General features: G+C 42.4%; 1 protein-coding gene across 1 annotated transcript in view; it reads left to right on the top strand.

Annotated features, from left to right (window-relative positions):
- tprg1 (tumor protein p63 regulated 1) overlaps positions 1-17,489 on the top strand; it is an 83,012-nt gene extending 65,523 nt beyond the window's left edge. The window contains exons 5-6 of the mRNA XM_029695386.1: positions 12,122-12,275; positions 16,796-17,489. Coding sequence (XP_029551246.1) covers positions 12,122-12,275; positions 16,796-16,990 — 349 coding nt within the window. The 3' untranslated portion in view covers positions 16,991-17,489. The remainder of the gene's footprint in view (positions 1-12,121; positions 12,276-16,795) is intronic.
- The last annotated feature ends 1,955 nt before the right edge of the window (positions 17,490-19,444 follow it).

Here is a 19,444-nt window from a genome sequence, read left to right as displayed (position 1 = left end):
TGTAGTGTGTGTGTAGTGTGTGTGTGTGTGTTGTGTATAGTGTGTGTATAGTGTGTGTATAGTGTGTGTGTAGTGTGTGTGTAGTGTGTGTGTGTGTGTAGTGTGTGTATAGTGTGTGTATAGTGTGTGTATAGTGTGTGTATAGTGTGTGTGGTGTGTTGTGTATGTGGGTGTATAGTGTGTGTGAGTGTGTGTATAGTGTGTGTGTGTGTGTGGATAGTGTGTGTATAGTGTGTGTGTGTGTGTGTGTATAGTGTGTGTATAGTGTGTGTATAGTGTGTGTGTGTGTGTTGTATATAGTGTGTGTGTAGTGTGTTTGAACCCGTGTGTGTGTATAGTGTGTGTAGTGTGTGTATAGTGTTTGAACCCGTGTGTGTGTATAGTGTGTATAGTGTGTGTATAGTGTGTGTAGTGTGTGTATAGTGTGTGTATAGTGTGTGTGTGTATAGTGTGTGTATAGTGTGTGTGTGTGTTGTGTATAGTGTGTGTATAGTGTGTGTATAGTGTGTGTATAGTGTGTGTGTGTGTTGTGTATAGTGTGTGTATAGTGTGTGTGTGTTGTGTATAGTGTGTGTATAGTGTGTGTATAGTGTGTGTGTGTGTGTTGTGTGTAGTGTGTGTATAGTGTGTGTGTATAGTGTGTGTGTGTGTGTTGTGTAGTGTGTGTATAGTGTGTGTATAGTGTGTGTGTATAGTGTGTGTGTGTGTGTGTGTGTATAGTGTGTGTATAGTGTGTATAGTGTGTGTGTGTGTTGTGTATAGTGTGTGTGTGTGTTGTGTAGTGTGTGTATAGTGTGTGTGTATAGTGTGTGTATAGTGTGTGTGTGTGTGTGTGTGTGTGTGTATAGTGTGTGTGTGTGTGTGTGTGTATAGTGTGTGTGTGTATAGTGTGTGTATAGTGTGTGTATAGTGTGGGTGTGTGTGTGTGTGTGTATAGTGTGTGTGTGTGTGTGTGTTGTATAGTGGTGTGTATAGTGTGTGTATAGTGTGTGTGTATAGTGTGGTGGTGTGTTGTGTGTATGTGTGTGTATGTGTGTGTGTGTTAGTGTGTGTATAGTAGTGTGTGTATAGTGTGTGTGGTGTGTGTGTATAGTGTGTGTATGTGTTGTGTATAGTGTGTGTATAGTGTGTGATAGTGTGTGTGTGTGTGTATAGTGCTGGTATAAGGTGTGTGTATAGTGTGTGTTGTGTGTAGTGTGTGTATAGTGTGTGTATAGTGTGTGTGTGTATGTGTGTGTATAGTGTGTGTATAGTGTGTGTATAGTGTGTGTGTGTTGTGTATAGTGTGTGTATAGTGTGTATAGTGTGTGTATAGTGTGTGTATAGTGTGTATAGTGTGTGTGTGTGTGTTATAGTGTGTGTATAGTGTGTATAGTGTGTGTATAGTGTGTGTATAGTGTGTGTATAGTGTGTGTGTGTTGTGTATAGTGTGTGTATAGTGTGTATAGTGTGTGTAGTGTGTGTATAGTGTGGGTATAGTGGTGTGTATATGTGTGTGTAGTGTGGTGTGTGTGTAGTGTGTATAGTGTGTGTGTGTGTGTGTGTGTAGTGTGGTGGTAGTAGTGTGTGTATAGTGTGTGCTATAGGTGTGTGGTGTGTGTGTGTGTATAGTGTGTGTAGTGTGTGTAGTGTGTGTAGTTGTGTGTATAGTGTGTGTGTAGTGTGTGTATATTGTGTGTATAGTGTGTGTATAGTGTGGTATAGTGTTGTATAGTGTGTGTATAGTGTGTATAGTGTGTGATAGTGTGTGTATAGGTTGTAGGTGTGTGTGGTGTGTTGTGTGTGTAGTGTGTGTGTAGTGTGTGTATAGTGTGTGTATAGTGTGTGTATAGTGTGTGTATAGTGTGTGTGTGTTGTGTATAGTGTGTGTATAGTGTGTGTATAGTGTGTGTATAGTGTTTGGTAGAGTGTGTGTGTGTTGTGGTAGAGTGTGTGTATAGGTGTTTATATGTTGTGTATAGTGTGTGTATAGTGGTGTGTATAGTGTGGTGTGTGTGTGTTGTGTGTGTGTATAGTGTGTATAGTGTGTGGTGTGGTGTGTGTGTGTTGTATAGGTGTGGTTGTAGTGCTGTTGTGTGTGTGTGGTGTGTGTATAGTGTGTGTAGTGTGTGTGTATAGTGGGTGTGTGGTGTGTGTATAGTGTGTGTAGTAGGTGTGTGTGGTGTGTATAGTGTGTGTAGTGTGTGTGTGTGTGTGTGTGTGTGTATAGTGTGTGTAGTGTGTGTGTGGTGTGTGTGTGTGTGTGTGTGTAGTGTGTGTATAGTGTGTGTGTGTAGTGTGTGTGTGTGTATAGTGTGTGTAGTGTGTGTATAGTGTGTGTATAGTGTGTGTATAGTGTGTGTGTGTTAGTGTGTGTATAGTGTGTGTATATAGTGTGTGTATAGTGTGTGTGTGTTGTGTGTATAGTGTGTGTATAGTGTGTATAGTGTGTGTATAGTGTGGTGTGTATAGTGTGTGTATAGTGTGTGTGTTGTGTGTATAGTGTGTGTATAGTGTGTATAGGTGTGTATAGTGTGTGTAGTGGGTGTGTGTATAGTGTGTGTGTGTTGTGTGTAGTGTGTGTATAGTGTGTGTATAGTGTGTGTATAGTGTGTGTATAGTGTTGTGTATAGTGTGTGTAGTGTGTGTGTGTGTGTGTAGTGTATAGTGTGTATAGTGTGTGTGTGTGTGTGTTGTGTGTATAGTGTGTGTGTAGTGTGTGTGTGTGTGTGTGTGTATAGTGTGTGTAGTGTGTGTGTGTGTGTGTATAGTGTGTATAGTGTGTGTGTGTGTGTGTTGTGTGTATAGTGTGTGTGTAGTGTGTGTATAGTGTGTGTATAGTGTGTGTATAGTGTGTGTATAGTGTGTATAGTGTGTGTATAGTGTGTATAGTGTGTGTATAGTGTGTGTATAGTGTGTATAGTGTGTGTGTGTGTGTGTTGTGTGTATAGTGTGTGTGTAGTGTGTGTATAGTGTGTGTATAGTGTGTGTATAGTGTGTGTGTGTGTGTTGTGTATAGTGTGTGTATAGTGTGTATAGTGTGTGTATAGTGTGTGTATAGTGTGTGTATAGTGTGTGTGTGTTGTGTATAGTGTGTGTATAGTGTGTATAGTGTGTGTATAGTGTGTGTATAGTGTGTGTATAGTGTGTGTGTGTGTTGTGTGTGTGTATAGTGTGTATAGTGTGTGTGTGTGTGTGTTGTGTGTATAGTGTGTGTGTAGTGTGTGTGTGTGTGTGTGTGTGTATAGTGTGTGTAGTGTGTGTGTATAGTGTGTGTGTGTGTGTATAGTGTGTGTGTATAGTGTGTGTGTGTGTGTATAGTGTGTGTAGTGTGTGTGTGTGTGTGTGTGTGTGTGTATAGTGTGTGTAGTGTGTGTGTGTGTGTTTGTGTGTGTGTGGTGGGTAGTGTGTGTATAGTGTGGTTGTTAGTGTGTGTGTGTGTATAGTGTGTGTAGTGTGTGTATAGTGTGTGTATAGTGTGTGTATAGTGTGTGTATAGTGTGTGTGTTGTGTGTATAGTGTGTGTAGTGTGTGTATAGTGTGTGTAGTGTGTGTATAGTGTGTGTAGTGTGTGTAGTGTGTGTAGTGTGTGTATAGTGTGTATAGTGTGTGTAGTGTGTGTATAGTGTGTGTATAGTGTGTGTATAGTGTGTGTGTGTGTGTGTGTGTGTGTAGTGTGTGTATAGTGTGTGTAGTGTGTGTAGTGTGTGTAGTGTGTGTATAGTGTGTGTATAGTGTGTGTAGTGTGTGTAGTGTGTGTAGTGTGTGTATAGTGTGTGTAGTGTGTGTATAGTGTGTGTAGTGTGTGTATAGTGTGTGTAGTGTGTGTATAGTGTGTGTATAGTGTGTGTATAGTGTGTGTATAGTGTGTGTATGTGTGTGTATAGTGTGTGTGTGTAGTGTGTGTATAGTGTGTGTGTAGTGTGTGTATAGTGTGTGTGTAGTGTGTGTATAGTGTGTGTATAGTGTGTGTGTAGTGTGTGTAGTGTGTATAGTGTGTGTATAGTGTGTGTATAGTGTGTGTATAGTGTGTTGTATAGTGTGTGTCTAGTGTTGTGTTACTAGTGTGTGTATAGTGTGTGTATAGTGTGTGTTCTAGGTGTGTGTGTATGTGTGTATAGTGTGTGTATAGTTGTGTGTATAGTGTGTGTATAGTGTGTGTATAGTGTGTGTATAGTGTGTGTGTAGTGTGTGTATAGTGTGTGTATAGTGTGTGTGTGGTGTGTGTATAGTGTGTGTATAGTGTGTGTATAGTGTGTGTATAGTGTGTGTATAGTGTGTGTGTAGTGTGTGTATAGTGTGTGTATAGTGTGTGTATAGTGTGTGTGTAGTGTGTGTATAGTGTGTATAGTTGTGTGGTGTGTAGTGGTGTATAGTGTGTGTGTAGTGTGTGTATAGTGTGTGTATAGTGTGTGTATAGTGTGTGTATAGTGTGTGTGTATAGTGTGTGTATAGTGTGTGTATAGTGTGTGTGTGTTGTGTGTAGTGTGTATATAGTGTGTGTATAGTGTGTGTATAGTGTGTGTGTAGTGTGTGTATAGTGTGTGTGTAGTGTGTGTATAGTGTGTGTAGTGTGTGTGTAGTGTGTGTATGTGTGTGTGTAGTGTGTGTATAGTGTGTGTATAGTGTGTGTATAGTGTGTGTATAGTGTGTGTATAGTGTGTGTATAGTGTGTGTATAGTGTGTGTATAGTGTGTGTATAGTGTGTGTGTGTTGTGTGTATAGTGTGTGTGTAGTGTGTGTATAGTGTGTGTATAGTGTGTGTATAGTGTGTGTATAGTGTGTGTGTAGTGTGTGTATAGTGTGTGTGTGTTGTGTGTATAGTGTGTGTATAGTGTGTGTGTGTTGTGTGTATAGTGTGTGTATAGTGTGTGTGTGTTGTGTGTATAGTGTGTGTATAGTGTGTGTGTGTTGTTGTGTATAGTGTGTGTATAGTGTGTGTGTATAGTGTGTATAGTGTGTGTGTAGTGTGTGTATAGTGTGTGTATAGTGTGTGTATAGTGTGTGTATAGTGTGTGTGTGTTGTGTGTATAGTGTGTGTATAGTGTGTGTGTATAGTTGTGTGTAGTGTGTGTATAGTGTGTGTATAGTGTGTGTATAGTGTGTGTATAGTGTGTGTATAGTGTGTGTGTGTTGTGTGTATAGTGTGTGTATAGTGTGTGTGTGTTGTGTGTATAGTGTGTGTATAGTGTGTGTTGTTGTGTGTATAGTGTGTGTATAGTGTGTGTGTGTTGTGTGTATAGTGTGTGTATAGTGTGTGTGTATAGTGTGTGTATTGTGTGTGTAGTGTGTGTATAGTGTGTGTGTAGTGTGTGTATCATGTGTGTGTATAATGTGTGTGTATAGTGTGTGTATCATGTGTGTGTTATAGTGAGTAGTGTGTTAGTGTGTGTATAGTGTGTGTGTAGTGTGTGTTAGTGTGTGTATAGTGTGTGTATAGTGTGTGTATAGTGTGTGTATAGTGTGTGGGTGTTGTTGTGTATAGTGTGTGTATAGTGTGTGTATAGTGTGTGTAGTGTGTGTATAGTTGTGTGCTATGTGTTGTGGTATAGTGTGTGGTATCCGTGTTGTGTGTATAGTGTGTGTGTTGTGTGTATAGTGTGTGTATAGTGTGTGTATAGTGTGTGTATAGTGTGTGTAGTGTGTGTATATGTGTGTATAGTGTGGTGTATTTATTAGTGTGTGATACGTGTGCTGTATAGTGTTGTGTGTGTTGTGCTATTAAGTGTGTTTGTGATCGTGGTTGTATAGTGTTGTGTGTGTTGTGTGTAGCTGAACCTGTGTATAGTGTGTGTGCTATAGGGTGTGTGTGTGTAGTGTGTGTATAGTGTGTGTATTAGTTGTGTTGTGTAGTGATGTGCTATAGTGTGTGTATAGTGTGTGTTAGTTGTGTGTATAGTGTGTGTATAGTGTGTGTGTCGTTGTGTATAGTGTGGTGTTGTGTGTATAGTGTGTGTATAGTGTGGTGTGTAGTGTGTAGGTGTGTGTTATATTGTGTTGTTATAGTGTGTGTGTGTGTGTTGTGTGTATAGTGTGTGTTCTGTAGTGGTGGTAGTGTGTGTTAAGTGTGTGTGTAGTGTGTGTTATTAGTGTGTGGTCGTGTGTGTGATTGTGTTATAGTGTGTGTCTGAGTGTGTGTGTAGTGTGTGTATAGTGTGTATGGTAGTGTGTGTATAGTGTGTTGTGTAGTGTGGTGTAGTGTGTGTGTTATAGTGTGTGGGTGTGTGTGGTATGGTGTGTGTATAGTGTGGTGAGTGTGTGTATTAGTGTGGTGGTGTGGTGTGTTGTTGTAGTGTGTGTATAGTGTGTGTGTAGTGTGTGTGTGTGTGTAGTGTGTGTATAGTGTGTGTGTGTGTGTTGTGTGTATAGTGTGTGTATAGTGTGTGTGTAGTGTGTGTATAGTGTGTGTGTAGTAGTGTGTGTAGTGGTGTGTGTGTGTGTAGTGTTGTGTATAGTGTGTGTATAGTGTGTGTGTAGTGTGTGTGTGTTGTGTAGTGTGTGTATAGTGTGTGTGTAGTGTGTGTATAGTGTGTGTGTAGTGTGTGTGTAGTGTTGTGTATAGTGTGTGTGTAGTGTGTGTGTGTGTGTAGTGTGTGTATAGTGTGTGTATAGTGTGTGTGTAGTGTGGTGTGTGTGTAGTGTGTGTATAGTGTGTGTGTGTGTATGTTGTGTATAGTGTGTGTATAGTGTGTGTATAGTGTGTGTGTGTGTAGTGTTGTGTATAGTGTGTGTATAGTGTGTGTATAGTGTGTGGTGTGTGTGTGTAGTAGTGTATAGGTGTGTGTAGGTGTGTGTATAGTGTGTGTATAGTGTGTGTGTGTATGTGTGTATGTGTGTATAGTGTGTGTGTAGTGTGTGTATAGTGTGTGTATAGTGTGTGTGTGTGTGTGTATGTAGTGTATAGTGTGTGTGTAGTGTGTGTGTATAGTGTGTGTATAGTGTGTGTGTGTATGTTGTGTATGTTGTGTATAGTGTGTGTAGTGTGTGTGTATAGTGTGTGTATAGTGTGTGTGTGTGTGTGTATGTAGTGTATAGTGTGTGTGTAGTGTGTGTGTATAGTGTGTGTATAGTGTGTGTGTGTATGTTGTGTATGTTGTGTATAGTGTGTGTATAGTGTGTGTATAGTGTGTGTATAGTGTGTGTATAGTGTGTGTGTAGTGTGTGTGTGTGTATAGTGTGTGTATAGTGTGTGTGTAGTGTGTGTGTATAGTGTGTGTATAGTGTGTGTGTGTATGTTGTGTATGTTGTGTATAGTGTGTGTATAGTGTGTGTATAGTGTGTGTATAGTGTGTGTATAGTGTGTGTATAGTGTGTGTGTGTGTGTGTAGTGTGTATAGTGTGTGTATAGTGGTAGTGTGTGTATAGTGTGTGTATAGTGTGTGTATAGTGTGTGTATAGTGTGTGTAGTGTGTGTATAGTGTGTGTATAGTGTGTGTAGTGTGTGTATAGTGTGTGTTAAGTGTGTGTATAGTGTGTGTATAGTGTGTGTATAGTGTGTGTGTGTATAGTGTGTGTATAGTGTGTGTATAGTGTGTGTGTAGTGTGTGTGTGTGTAGTGTGTGTATAGTGTGTGTGTAGTGTGTGTGTGTGTGTAGTGTGTGTATAGTGTGTGTATAGTGTGTATAGTGTGTGTGTTGTGTGTGTGTTGTGTATAGTGTGTGTGTAGTGTGTGTATAGTGTGTGTGTGTGTGTGTATAGTGTGTATAGTGTGTGTGTAGTGTGTGTATAGTGTGTGTGTGTTGTTGTATAGTGTGTGTGTGTAGTGTGTGTATAGTGTGTGTATGTGTGTGTGTGTGTGTGTATAGTGTGTGTGTGTATAGTGTGTGTGTATAGTGTGTGTGTGTGTGTATAGTGTGTGTATAGTGTGTGTATAGTGTGTATAGTGTGTGTGTATAGTGTGTGTATAGTGTGTGTATAGTGTGTGTGTGTGGTGTGTATAGTGTGTGTGTGTAGTGTGTGTATAGTGTGTGTATAGTGTGTGTGTGTGTGTGTGTATAGTGTGTGTTGTGTATAGTGTGTGTATAGTGTGTGTGTGTGTGTGTATAGTGTGTGTGTGTGTGTGTATCGTGTGTGTGTGTATAGTGTGTGTGTATAGTGTGTGTGTGTGTATAGTGTGTGTAGTGTGTGTATAGTGTGTGTGTATAGTGTGTGTGTATAGTGTGTGTGTGTATAGTGTGTGTGTGTAGTGTGTGTGTGTATAGTGTGTGTATAGTGTGTGTGTAGTGTGTGTGTGTGTAGTGTGTGTGTGTGTATAGTGTGTGTAGTGTGTGTATAGTGTGTGTGTGTGTGTGTGTGTGTAGTGTGTGTGTGTGTATAGTGTGTGTAGTGTGTGTGTGTAGTGTGTGTGTAGTGTGTGTGTGTGGTGTGTGTGTGTTGTGTGTAGGTGTGTGTAGTGGGGTGTGTGTGTGTGTAGTGTGTGTATAGTGTGTGTGTAGTGTGTGTGGTAGTGTGTGTATAGTGTGTGTATAGTGTGTGTATAGTGGGTGTTAGTGTGTGGTAGTGATCAGTGTGGTGTATAGTGTGTGTTCGTGTGTGTGTCGTGTGTGTGTGTGTATAGTGTCTGTGTGTATGTTGTTGTGTTAGTGTGTTTTGTTTAGTGTGTATAGTGTGTGTATAGTGTTGTGTATAGTGTGGTGTGTAGTGTGTATAGTTGTGTGTGGTCGTGTGTGTAATAGTGTGTGTGTGATATGTGTGTGTATAGTGTGTTCTAGTGTGTGTAGTGTGTGGTAAGTAGTGGTGGTGTAGTAGTGTGTGTGTGTATAGTGGGGTTGTGTATAGTGTGTGTATAGTGTGTGTGGTATAGTGTGTGTAAGTGTGTATAGTGTGTGTATAGTGGTGTGGTATAGTGTGTGTATATTGGTGGGTGTGTGTATAGGTTGTGTGTAGTGTGTGTATAGTGTGTGTATAGTGTGTGTGTGTGTGTGTATAGTGTGTGTGTGTATAGTGTGTGTATAGTGTGTGTATAGTGTGTGTGTGTAGTGTGTGTAGTGTGTGTGTGTATAGTGTGTGTAGTGTGTGTAGTGTGTGTGTGTATAGTGTGTGTGTGTGTGTGTGTGTGTGTGTGTGTGTATAGTGTGTGTATAGTGTGTGTAGTGTGTGTGTGTGTGTGTAGTGTGTGTGTATAGTGTGTGTGTGTGTGTAGTGTGTGTGTATAGTGTGTGTGTGTGTGTAGTGTGTGTATAGTGTGTGTGTGTGTGTAGTGTGTGTGTAGTGTGTGTGTGTGTGTGTAGTGTGTGTGTAGTGTGTGTGTGTGTATAGTGTGTGTATAGTGTGTGTGTGTGTATAGTGTGTGTGTGTGTGTGTGTGTGTATAGTGTGTGTATAGTGTGTGTGTGTGTGTGTGTGTGTATAGTGTGTGTATAGTGTGTGTATAGTGTGTGTATAGTGTGTGTAGTGTGTGTATAGTGTGTGTATAGTGTGTGTATAGTGTGTGTGTGTAGTGTGTTTGAACCCGTGTGTGTGACTCTTCACAGTTCACGCTGTTCAATAAGGTTTATATTTATACGTTAAAAAATGGTTTTACTGCTTTATCTGATTCCCCTGCTGGCATCAGTTACCTGATGTGGAATAGAGTTCCATGTAGTCATGGCTCTATGTAGTACTGTGTACCTCCCATAGTCTGTTCTGGACTTGGGGACTGTGAAGAGACCTCTGGTGGCATGTCTTGTGGGGTATGTATGGGTGTCCGTAGTTTAAACAGACAGCTCGGTGCTTTCAACAAGTCAATACCTCTCATAAATACAAGTAGTGTTGAAGTCAGCCAGGAGAGATTGACATGCATATTATTAATGTTAGCTATCTGTGTCCATCCAAGGGCCAGCCGTGAGGCCCTGTTCTGAGTCCTTCTTTGTGGCACCTGACCACACGACTGAACAGTAGTCCAGGTGCAACAAAACTAGGGCCTGTAGGACCTGCCTTGTTGATAGTGTTGTTAAGAAGGTAGAAACTAGGGCCTGTAGGACCTGCCTTGTTGATAGTGTTGTTAAGAAGGTAGAAACTAGGGCCTGTAGGACCTGCCTTGTTGATAGTGTTGTTAAGAAGGTAGAAACTAGGGCCTGTAGGACCTGCCTTGTTGATAGTGTTGTTAAGAAGGTAGAAACTAGAGCCTGTAGGACCTGCCTTGTTGATAGTGCTGTTAAGAAGGCAGAGCAGCGCTTTATTATGGACAGACTTCTCCCCATCTTAGCTACTTTGATCATGACAGTTTACAATCCAGGGTTACTCCAAGCAGTTTAGTCACCTCAACTTGCTCAATTACCACATTATTTATTAAACGACGTAGTTGAGGTTTAGGGTTTAGTGAATGATTTGTCCTAAATACAATGCTTTTCATTTTGGAAATATTTAGGACTAACTTATTTCTTGCCACCCACTCTGAAACTAACTGCAGCTCTTTAAGTATTTCAGTGATTTTACTGATGGGTATAGTACTGAGCCATCAGCATACACAGACACACTGCCTTTACTCAGAGCCAGTCTCAGGTCATTAGTAAAAGATTGAAAAATCTGCTGCCCTGGGGAATGCCTGTTGAAAAATCTGCTGCCCTGGGCAATGCCTGTTGAAAAATCTGCTGCCCTGGGGAATGCCTGTTTAAAAATCTGCTGCCCTGGGCAATGCCTGATGAAAAATCTGCTGCCCTGGGAAATGCCTGTTGAAAAATCTGCTGCCCTGGGCAATGCCTGTTTAAAAATCTGCTGTCCAGGCAGGAAGACTGTCCAGGCAGGAAGACTGTCCAAGGCAGGAAGACTGTCCAAGGCAGGAAGACTGTCCAAGGCAGGAAGACTGTCCAAGGCAGGAAGACTGTCCAGGCAGGAAGACTGTCCAGGCAGGAAGACTGTTCAGGCAGGAAGACTGTCCAGGCAGGAAGACTGTCCAGACAGATAGTATCTTAGTCTATCACATCTATACGGGCCAGGCAGGAAGACTGTCCAGGCAGGAAGACTGTCCAGGCAGGAAGACTGTCCAGACAGGAAGACTGTCGAGACAGGAAGACTGTCGAGACAGGAAGACTGTCCAGGCAGGAAGACTGTCCAGGCAGGAAGACTGTCCAGGCAGATAGTATCCTAGTCTATCACATCCTTATGGACCAGGCAGGAAGACTGTCCAGGCAGGAAGACTGACCGTTGAGATAGATTTCTGGTTATGGCCAGAGATTACAGAGAAACTGCTGTAATGTTTTAACATGATAGCAATGTTTAGTAATAGACCAATGATAAGACTGAGCTTCCTGTTTACTTCTGAAAGAGAGGGGAACATACTTAGAATGTGGAAACATCAAGTTTTGATTTTGATGTTTTGTGACAGAATGAAGATGAATGCATAATTGAAATCAGATGATAAATATACATGTGCAGTTGACTGGTTGTTGTTGTTTATTGTTGTTTTTTTGTTTTGTTTATGGTTTCATAATGTTGTTGTTTATTGTTGTTGTTTGTGTTGACTGGTTGTTGTTGTTTATTGTTGTTTGTTTGTTTTTTGTTTATGGTTTCATAATGTTATAAAAAAATACTGTATATAATATATGACATTTTAACATGACTCTTTTATCCAAAGCGTATTATAGTCATGTGTTCCTACATTATATGTTTGGGTGGTCCTGGCGGTGCAGGTATCATTCTCTACCAGCTGGACTGATTGTGTTGTTTTCGTCTATGCTTTCCTTCAGGACTGGAGGAGAGGAGAGAGTGTCTGTCTGTATCCGTTAACCGGCTGGTTTTCTGTTTCTGTGGTTTCGGGAGGGAAGGCGAGGGTCCGACTGTGTTGTTCTGTGGCTGTGTGTGTTTCCAGGAGAGAAGGAGAGGGTGTGTTGTGATAATGTTGTTCCTGTGTTTCCAGGAGGGAAGGAGAGGGCGTGTTGTGATAATGTTGTTTCCAGGAGAGAAGGAGAGGGTGTGTTGTGATAATGTTGTTCCTGTGTTTTCAGGAGAGAAGGAGAGGGTGTGTTGTGATAATGTTGTTCCTGTGTTTCCAGGAGAGAAGGAGAGGGTGTGTTGTGATAATGTTGTTTCTGTGTTTCCAGGAGAGAAGGAGAGGGTGTGTTGTGATAATGTTGTTTCCAGGAGAGAAGGAGAGGGTGTGTTGTGATAATGTTGTTTCCAGGAGAGAAGGAGAGGGTGTGATAATGTTGTTCCTGTGTTTCCAGGAGAGAAGGGGAGGGTGTGCGTGTGTTCTGGGACCGGCTAAGGGAACCCTCGTTCTTGTCTAAATGGAACCCGTTCACTACAGACTATCCATTCAGCACCTTTACCTATCACCCTGTCAGGAACATAGACCACAGGTTCACTGCTCTCTGTGAGGTGAGGATCCTACCACCCTACCACTTTACCGTCCTACCACACTACCACCCTACCACCTTACCATCCTACCACCCTACCATCCTACCATCCTACCACACTACCATCCTACCATCCTACCACTTTACCATCCTACCACTTTACCATCCTACCACTTTACCATCCTACCACACTACCACCCTACCACCTTACCATCCTACCACTTTACCATCCTACCACTTTACCATCCTACCACCCTACCACCTTACCATCCTACCACCCTACCATCCTACCACTTTACCATCCTACCATCCTACCACTTTACCATCCTACCACTTTACCATCCTACCATCCTACCACCCTATCACCCTATCCTACTACCCTGCACCCTGTCAGGACATAAACCACAAGTTCAATGCCCTCTGTGAAGTAGATTTCAGCTCCGGTATCCATCTGTTGTAGGGTAGAGGTTTATGGGCTCTATCTCCACCATACATGACAACAGCAGTAGATCTCTCTGTCCTGTAGCCTGAGGACAACAGTCCTGTAGCCTGAGGACAACAGCAGTAGATCTCTCTGTCCTGTAGCCTGAGGACAACAGTCCTGTAGCCTGAGGACAACAGTCCTGTAGCCTGAGGACAACAGCAGTAGTTCTGTCTGTCCTGTAGCCTGAGGACAACAGCAGTAGTTCTGTCTGTCCTGTAGCCTGAGGACAACAGCAGTAGATCTCTCTGTCCTGTAGCCTGAGGACAACAGCAGTAGTTATCTCTGTCCTGTAGCCTGAGGACAACAGCAGTAGTTCTGTCTGTCCTGTAGCCTGAGGACAACAGCAGTAGTTATCTCTGTCCTGTAGCCTGAGGACAACAGCAGTAGATCTCTCTGTCCTGTAGCCTGAGGACAACAGTCCTGTAGCCTGAGGACAACAGCAGTAGATCTGTCTGTCATGTAGCCTGAGGACAACAGTCCTGTAGCCTGAGGACAACAGCAGTAGTTATCTCTGTCCTGTAGCCTGAGGACAACAGCAGTAGTTATCTCTGTCCTGTAGCCTGAGGACAACAGCAGTAGATCTCTCTGTCCTGTAGCCTGAGGACAACAGCAGTAGTTATGTCTGTCCTGTAGGTGTATGTGTATTTGTAGATGTAGATTTATTTGTAGATGTTTTTGTAGGTGTATTTGTAGGTGTATTTGTAGATGTAGGTGTATGTGTATTTGTAGATGTAGGTGTATTTGTATTTGTAGATGTATTTGTAGGTGTATTTGTAGATGTAGGTGTATTTGTAGGTGTATTTGTAGATGTATTTGTACGTGTATTTGTAGAGGTGTACTGCATCGTCACATTTTCAAAAGGTAGATTTATAGAGTTCAAGGTATCATTTAATATGATTTTGATAGGGTCAGCATTATGAATTGCACCTGAAAATGCAACCACTGTGCTTTTATATGAATAAACACGTATATCATACTGTACATTGTGTAACCACCTTCCCTCAAAATACTCTTTCTTTTCATATGGTTAATCAGCAAGGTATGCTAATGGGCCCGGCACCTCGCCTTTCCACTGAAATGTTGAAATGCGACATCACATCCTGGTACACATTTCTTAGTCAGTGATTCCCAGATATACAGTTGAAGTGGGTAGTTTACGTCCACTGAGGTTGGACTCATTAAAACTCGTTTTTTTCAACCACTCCACTAAATTTCTTATTAACAAACGTTTGGCAAGTCGGTTAGGACATCTACTTTGTGCATGACACAAGTAATTTTTCCAACAATTGTTTACAGACAGATTATTTCACGTATAATTCACTGTATCACAATTCCTGTGGGTCAGAAGTTAACATACACTAAGTTGACTGGGCCTTTAAAAAGCTTGGAAAATTCCAGAAAATGATGTCATGGCTTTAGAAGCTTCTGATAGGCTATTTGATGTCATTTGAATAAACTGTATTGAGACCCAATCAACTGTAACACAAGATGTCCTACACAGCTCAGCAAACCTTAATATAAATATTCAGGAAAAGCTCACAGGAAGTTGCAACAGAGGGTTAAATTACAGAGTGGGTTGGGTTACATTACAGAGTGGGTTGGGTTACATTACAGAGTGGGTTGGGTTACATTACAGCGTGGGTTGGGTTACATTACAGTGTGGGTTGGGTTACATTACAGAGTGGGTTGGGTTACATTACAGAGTGGGTTGGGTTACATTACAGAGTGGGTTGGGTTACATTACAGAGTGGGTTGGGTTACATTACAGAGTGGGTTGGGTTAAATTACAGAGTGGGTTGGGTTACATTACAGAGTGGGTTGGGTTACATTACAGAGTGGGTTGGGTTACATTACAGAGTGGGTTGGGTTACATTACAGCGTGGGTTGGGTTACATTACAGAGTGGGTTGGGTTACATTACAGAGTGGGTTGGGTTTACATTACAGAGTGGGTTGGGTTACATTACAGAGTGGGTTGGGTTACATTACAGAGTGGGTTGGGTTACATTACAGTGTGGGTTGGGTTACATTACAGAGTGGGTTGGGTTACATTACAGAGTGGGTTGGGTTACATTACAGAGTGGGTTGGGTTACATTACAGAGTGGGTTGGGTTACATTACAGAGTGGGTTGGGTTACATTACAGAGTGGGTTGGGTTACATTACAGAGTGGGTTGGGTTACATTACAGAGTGGGTTGGGTTACATTACAGAGTGGGTTGGGTTACATTACAGAGTGGGTTGGGTTACATTACAGAGTGGGTTGGGTTACATTACAGAGTGGGTTGGGTTACATTACAGAGTGGGTTGGGTTACATTACAGAGTGGGTTGGGTTACATTACAGAGTGGGTTGGGTTACATTACAGAGTGGGTTGGGTTACATTACAGGTGGGTTGGGTTACATTACAGAGTGGGTTGGGTTACATTACAGAGTGGGTTGGGTTACATTACAGAGTGGGTTGGGTTACATTACAGAGTGGGTTGGGTTACATTACAGAGTGGGTTGGGTTACATTACAGAGTGGGTTGGGTTACATTACAGAGTGGGTTGGGTTACATTACAGAGTGGGTTGGGTTACATTACAGCGTGGGTTGGGTTACATTACAGTGTGGGTTGGGTTACATTACAGAGTGGGTTGGGTTACATTACAGCGTGGGTTGGGTTACATTACAGTGTGGGTTGGGTTACATTACAGAGTGGGTTGGGTTACATTACAGAGTGGGTTGGGTTACATTACAGCGTGGGTTGGGTTACATTACAGTGTGGGTTGGGTTACATTACAGAGTGGGTTGGGTTACATTACAGTGTGGGTTGGGTTACATTACAGAGTGGGTTGGGTTACATTACAGAGTGGGTTGGGTTACATTACAGAGTGGGTTGGGTTACATTACAGAGTGGGTTGGGTTACATTACAGAGTGGGTTGGGTTACATTACAGTGTGGGTTGGGTTACATTACAGAGTGGGTTGGGTTACATTACAGCGTGGGTTGGGTTACATTACAGTGTGGGTTGGGTTACATTACAGAGTGGGTTGGGTTACATTACAGAGTGGGTTGGGTTACATTACAGAGTGGGTTGGGTTACATTACAGTGTGGGTTGGGTTACATTACAGAGTGGGTTGGGTTACATTACAGTGTGGGTTGGGTTACATTACAGAGTGGGTTGGGTTACATTACAGCGTGGGTTACATTACAGAGTGGGTTGGGTTACATTACAGCGTGGGTTGAGGGTTTATACCACTGGGATGTTTTTCATGTTTTGATGGGATGGAGCCACCCTGCCTTCCCTCTCTCCTTCTCTCTCTCCTTCCCTCTCTCCTTCCCTCTCTCCTTCCCTCTCTCCTTCCCTCTCTCCTTCCCTCTCTCCTTCCCTCTCTCCTTCTCTCTCTCCTTCCCTCTCTCCTTCCCTCTCTCCTTCCCTCTCTCCTTCCCTCTCTCCTTCCCTCTCTCCTTCCCTCTCTCCTTCCCTCTCTCCTTCCCTCTCTCCTTCTCTCTCTCCTTCCCTCTCTTATAGAGAAAACACTCCAGACTGTTCAACAGTAAAAAGCAGCGGGTGTCCACTGTGTTAGTAACCTCCTGCTGGGTGTTGGCGAGAAGCTGCAATTCAAATGAGTTGTCAGGAAATTAACAGAAAAAATGACGGATAATGTTCTTTGGTCAGAGACAGTTGGTCGACCAACTATTGTTTTTAACAGTTTGTCAATGCGGTCTGTTTTCTCTCTCTCCCTTCCTCTCTCTCCCTCTCCCTCCCTTCCTCTCTCTCCCTCTCCCTCCCTTCCTCTCTCTCCCTCTCCCTCCCTTCCTCTCTCTCCCTCCCTCTCCATCCCTCCCTCTCTCCTCCCTCCCTTCCTCTCTCTCCCTCCCTCTTTCCTCCCTCTTCCTCTCCCTCCCTCTTTCCTCCCTCCCTTCCTCTCTCTCTCTCCCTCCCTCTTTCCTCCCTCCCTTCCTCTCTCTCCCTGCCTCTTTCCTCCCTCTCTCCTCCCTCCCTTCTGCTCTCTCTCTCCCTCTTTCCTCCCTCCCTTCCACTCTCTCCCTCCCTTTTTCCTCCCTCCCTCTCTCAGATCCAGAGCTTCCGTGAGCAGCTGACAGAGGCAGCCCAGAAGGCCCACCTTAAGAAGCCCATCCCTGGGAAGGCCAACGGGGTCCTGGTGCTGAACCAGCCCCTGCTCATCGAGTCCTACGTGGGTCTGATGTCCTTCATCGGGAACCAGAACAAGCTGGGATACTGCCTGGCACGGGGAAACATTGGCTTTTAAACAACGCTTTAGCTAGAATCTTTGAATGTACATCACTACTTGATTACTTAATCATAGTTTGCAGTTGTGGCTTAGTTATAGATATGAAGTAACATTATAAATAATTTTTAATCTGGTGTCTAATCTTCCCTTGGGCATTCCTTATAGTCCACGCTCTGGTTTTAACTAAGCTTTAACTAGACTAGAATTTATTCTTCATTTCTTTCTGTTTCTTTGTTTACATTCATTTCGGCCTATTTACAGATTTGAAGTAGTTTTATATAATTTAATAGTCGGAAGGATTATGTTTTGATGCTAATTTAAAATGTATTTTCAGAGTTCAATTTTGAAAATGTTGGTGTTTGTTAGTTTAGTTTTCTGTACGTTTTAGTAGAAAAGTGTTAATGTGTAAATGGTAGTTCTGTCATTCTGATCTCCTTAGGGTTGATTTCCTACGTAGTTACCGTGCCAAATTTGTTCCTGCCGTCCCAGAGTTGATAAAGTTTATACAACACCGTGACTCTCTTCTACAGCTCATCTGATTTACCGTTCTCTAACTTAATAACTTAGCTTAATGTACAAACAGCCAGTAAAATCCACATTTCACCAGATTCTTTGGCTATGGATGATTGATTCCATTGGTATTCCAGGAGCTTTACATTGACCTCTTCACTGATGTTATAATAATTCGCCACTGTTTGCAATGGGAGTTTCTCCCTCCATGGTCCTTGGATGTGTCCCAAAAATGGCACCCTAATCCCTATGTAGCGCACTACTTAGGGAATAGGATGACATTTTGGACGCGAACGAGATATTATCCCTGTGTCATTCTCTTACAGACTCACTGGAGCAAAGAGGGTGTGTTTGTCAGCTCTGTTTAAAGGTGTATAGTGTGTTAATACAGTGAGCAAGGTACTGGTCATTTCCCCTGATTTGTGAGTATATTCCACATGTCCTGTTGCCATGCTTGTATCAATAGCACTGGGCCCATGTCAGACAATAACCAGCCTGCCGATCCTATCCTGTCCTGGTAAATCCTATCTATCCTCTCCTGTCCTGGTAAATCCTATCCACCCTGTCCTGTCCTGGTAAATCCTATCCATCCTCTCCTGTCCTGGTAAATCCTATCCATCCTGTCCTGTCCTGGTAAATCCTATCCATCCTGTCCTGGTAAATCCTATCCATCCTCTCCTGTCCTGGTAAATCCTATCCATCCTGTCCTGTCCTGGTAAATCCTATCCACCCTGTCCTGTCCTGGTAAATCCTATCCATCCTCTCCTGTCCTGGTAAATCCTATCCATCCTCTCCTGTCCTGGTAAATCCTATCCATCCTGTCCTGTCCTGGTAAATCCTATCCATCCTGTCCTGATTCTGTCCCAGTTAATGAGCCGAGCCTGTCCCAGTTAATGAGCCGAGCCTGTCCCAGTTAATGAGCCGAGCCTGTCCCAGTTAATGAGCCTGTCCCAGTTAATGAGCCTGTCCCAGTTAATGAGCCTGTCCCAGTTAATGAGGGGATTGTGTTTTGTTGTGTGTTTCACTACCTGCTGAATCTCAATACCAAAAGGGTCTGGGTATCTGTTAAAGTAACTTTCCAGTGAAAATCTCGCTTTTAATGCGGCAATATGTACGTTTTTGGGTGACCCAACCAAATACACATAGAAATGTGAGTTATAGATCTGTCATTCTCATTGAAAGCAAATCTAAGAAGCAGTAGATTTGTTCTATATTTGCTTTTTCTGTGCTTACCGTTCCTAAGTAAAAAAAAATGGCGTCTTTTACTTTCAGTTTTGTACACCAGCTTCAAACTGCTGAAATACAATATTTTTGTTATGGAAAAGATATTACACAGTACAATGATTCTCTAAACTATACTTCCTTATTTTGTCACAAACTGAAATGAGGAGAAATCTTTACTAGCAGGGATGTAAACAAATGTGTGCACAAAATTGGGAACGAAATACGCTTTTTGTGAGTATGAAAAATTACTGGCATCTTTTTATTTCAGCTCATGAAACATGGGACCAACACTTTACATGTTGCCTTTATAATTTTGTTCAGGATATTAATGCCTGGGGAGAATCTCAATTGCATACTCCTCACGTCCTCTCTCCTCACCTCCTTCTCAAAATCAATTGGAGGAAAAGGTCAGAGGGGCGGGACCTCTGGCTTTCTCATCCAATGGGTTTTTGAGGAGGAGAGAGGACGCAAGGAGTATACAATTGAGATTCTCCCCCTGGATTTATTCTTTCAGTAGACAATACAATATGTTTTCTTGCTTTGTTCACCAGACTATAGGTTATTGTCAGGTCATTCTTGTCTCATCTGACCTGCTGGGTTTCACTCCTACTCTATCTACAGTACATATCCTAACAAAAAATACAAATGGAAAGTGTTTGTCCCATCTTTTATCATTTATTTTATTTCACCTTTATTTAACCAGGTCGGCTAGTTGAGAACAAGTCCTTTATTTAACCA

Source organism: Salmo trutta, chromosome 17 (genome assembly GCF_901001165.1).
Source record: "Salmo trutta chromosome 17, fSalTru1.1, whole genome shotgun sequence".
Lineage (NCBI taxonomy): Eukaryota > Metazoa > Chordata > Actinopteri > Salmoniformes > Salmonidae > Salmo > Salmo trutta.
This window is presented reverse-complemented; position numbering and strand designations above follow the sequence as displayed.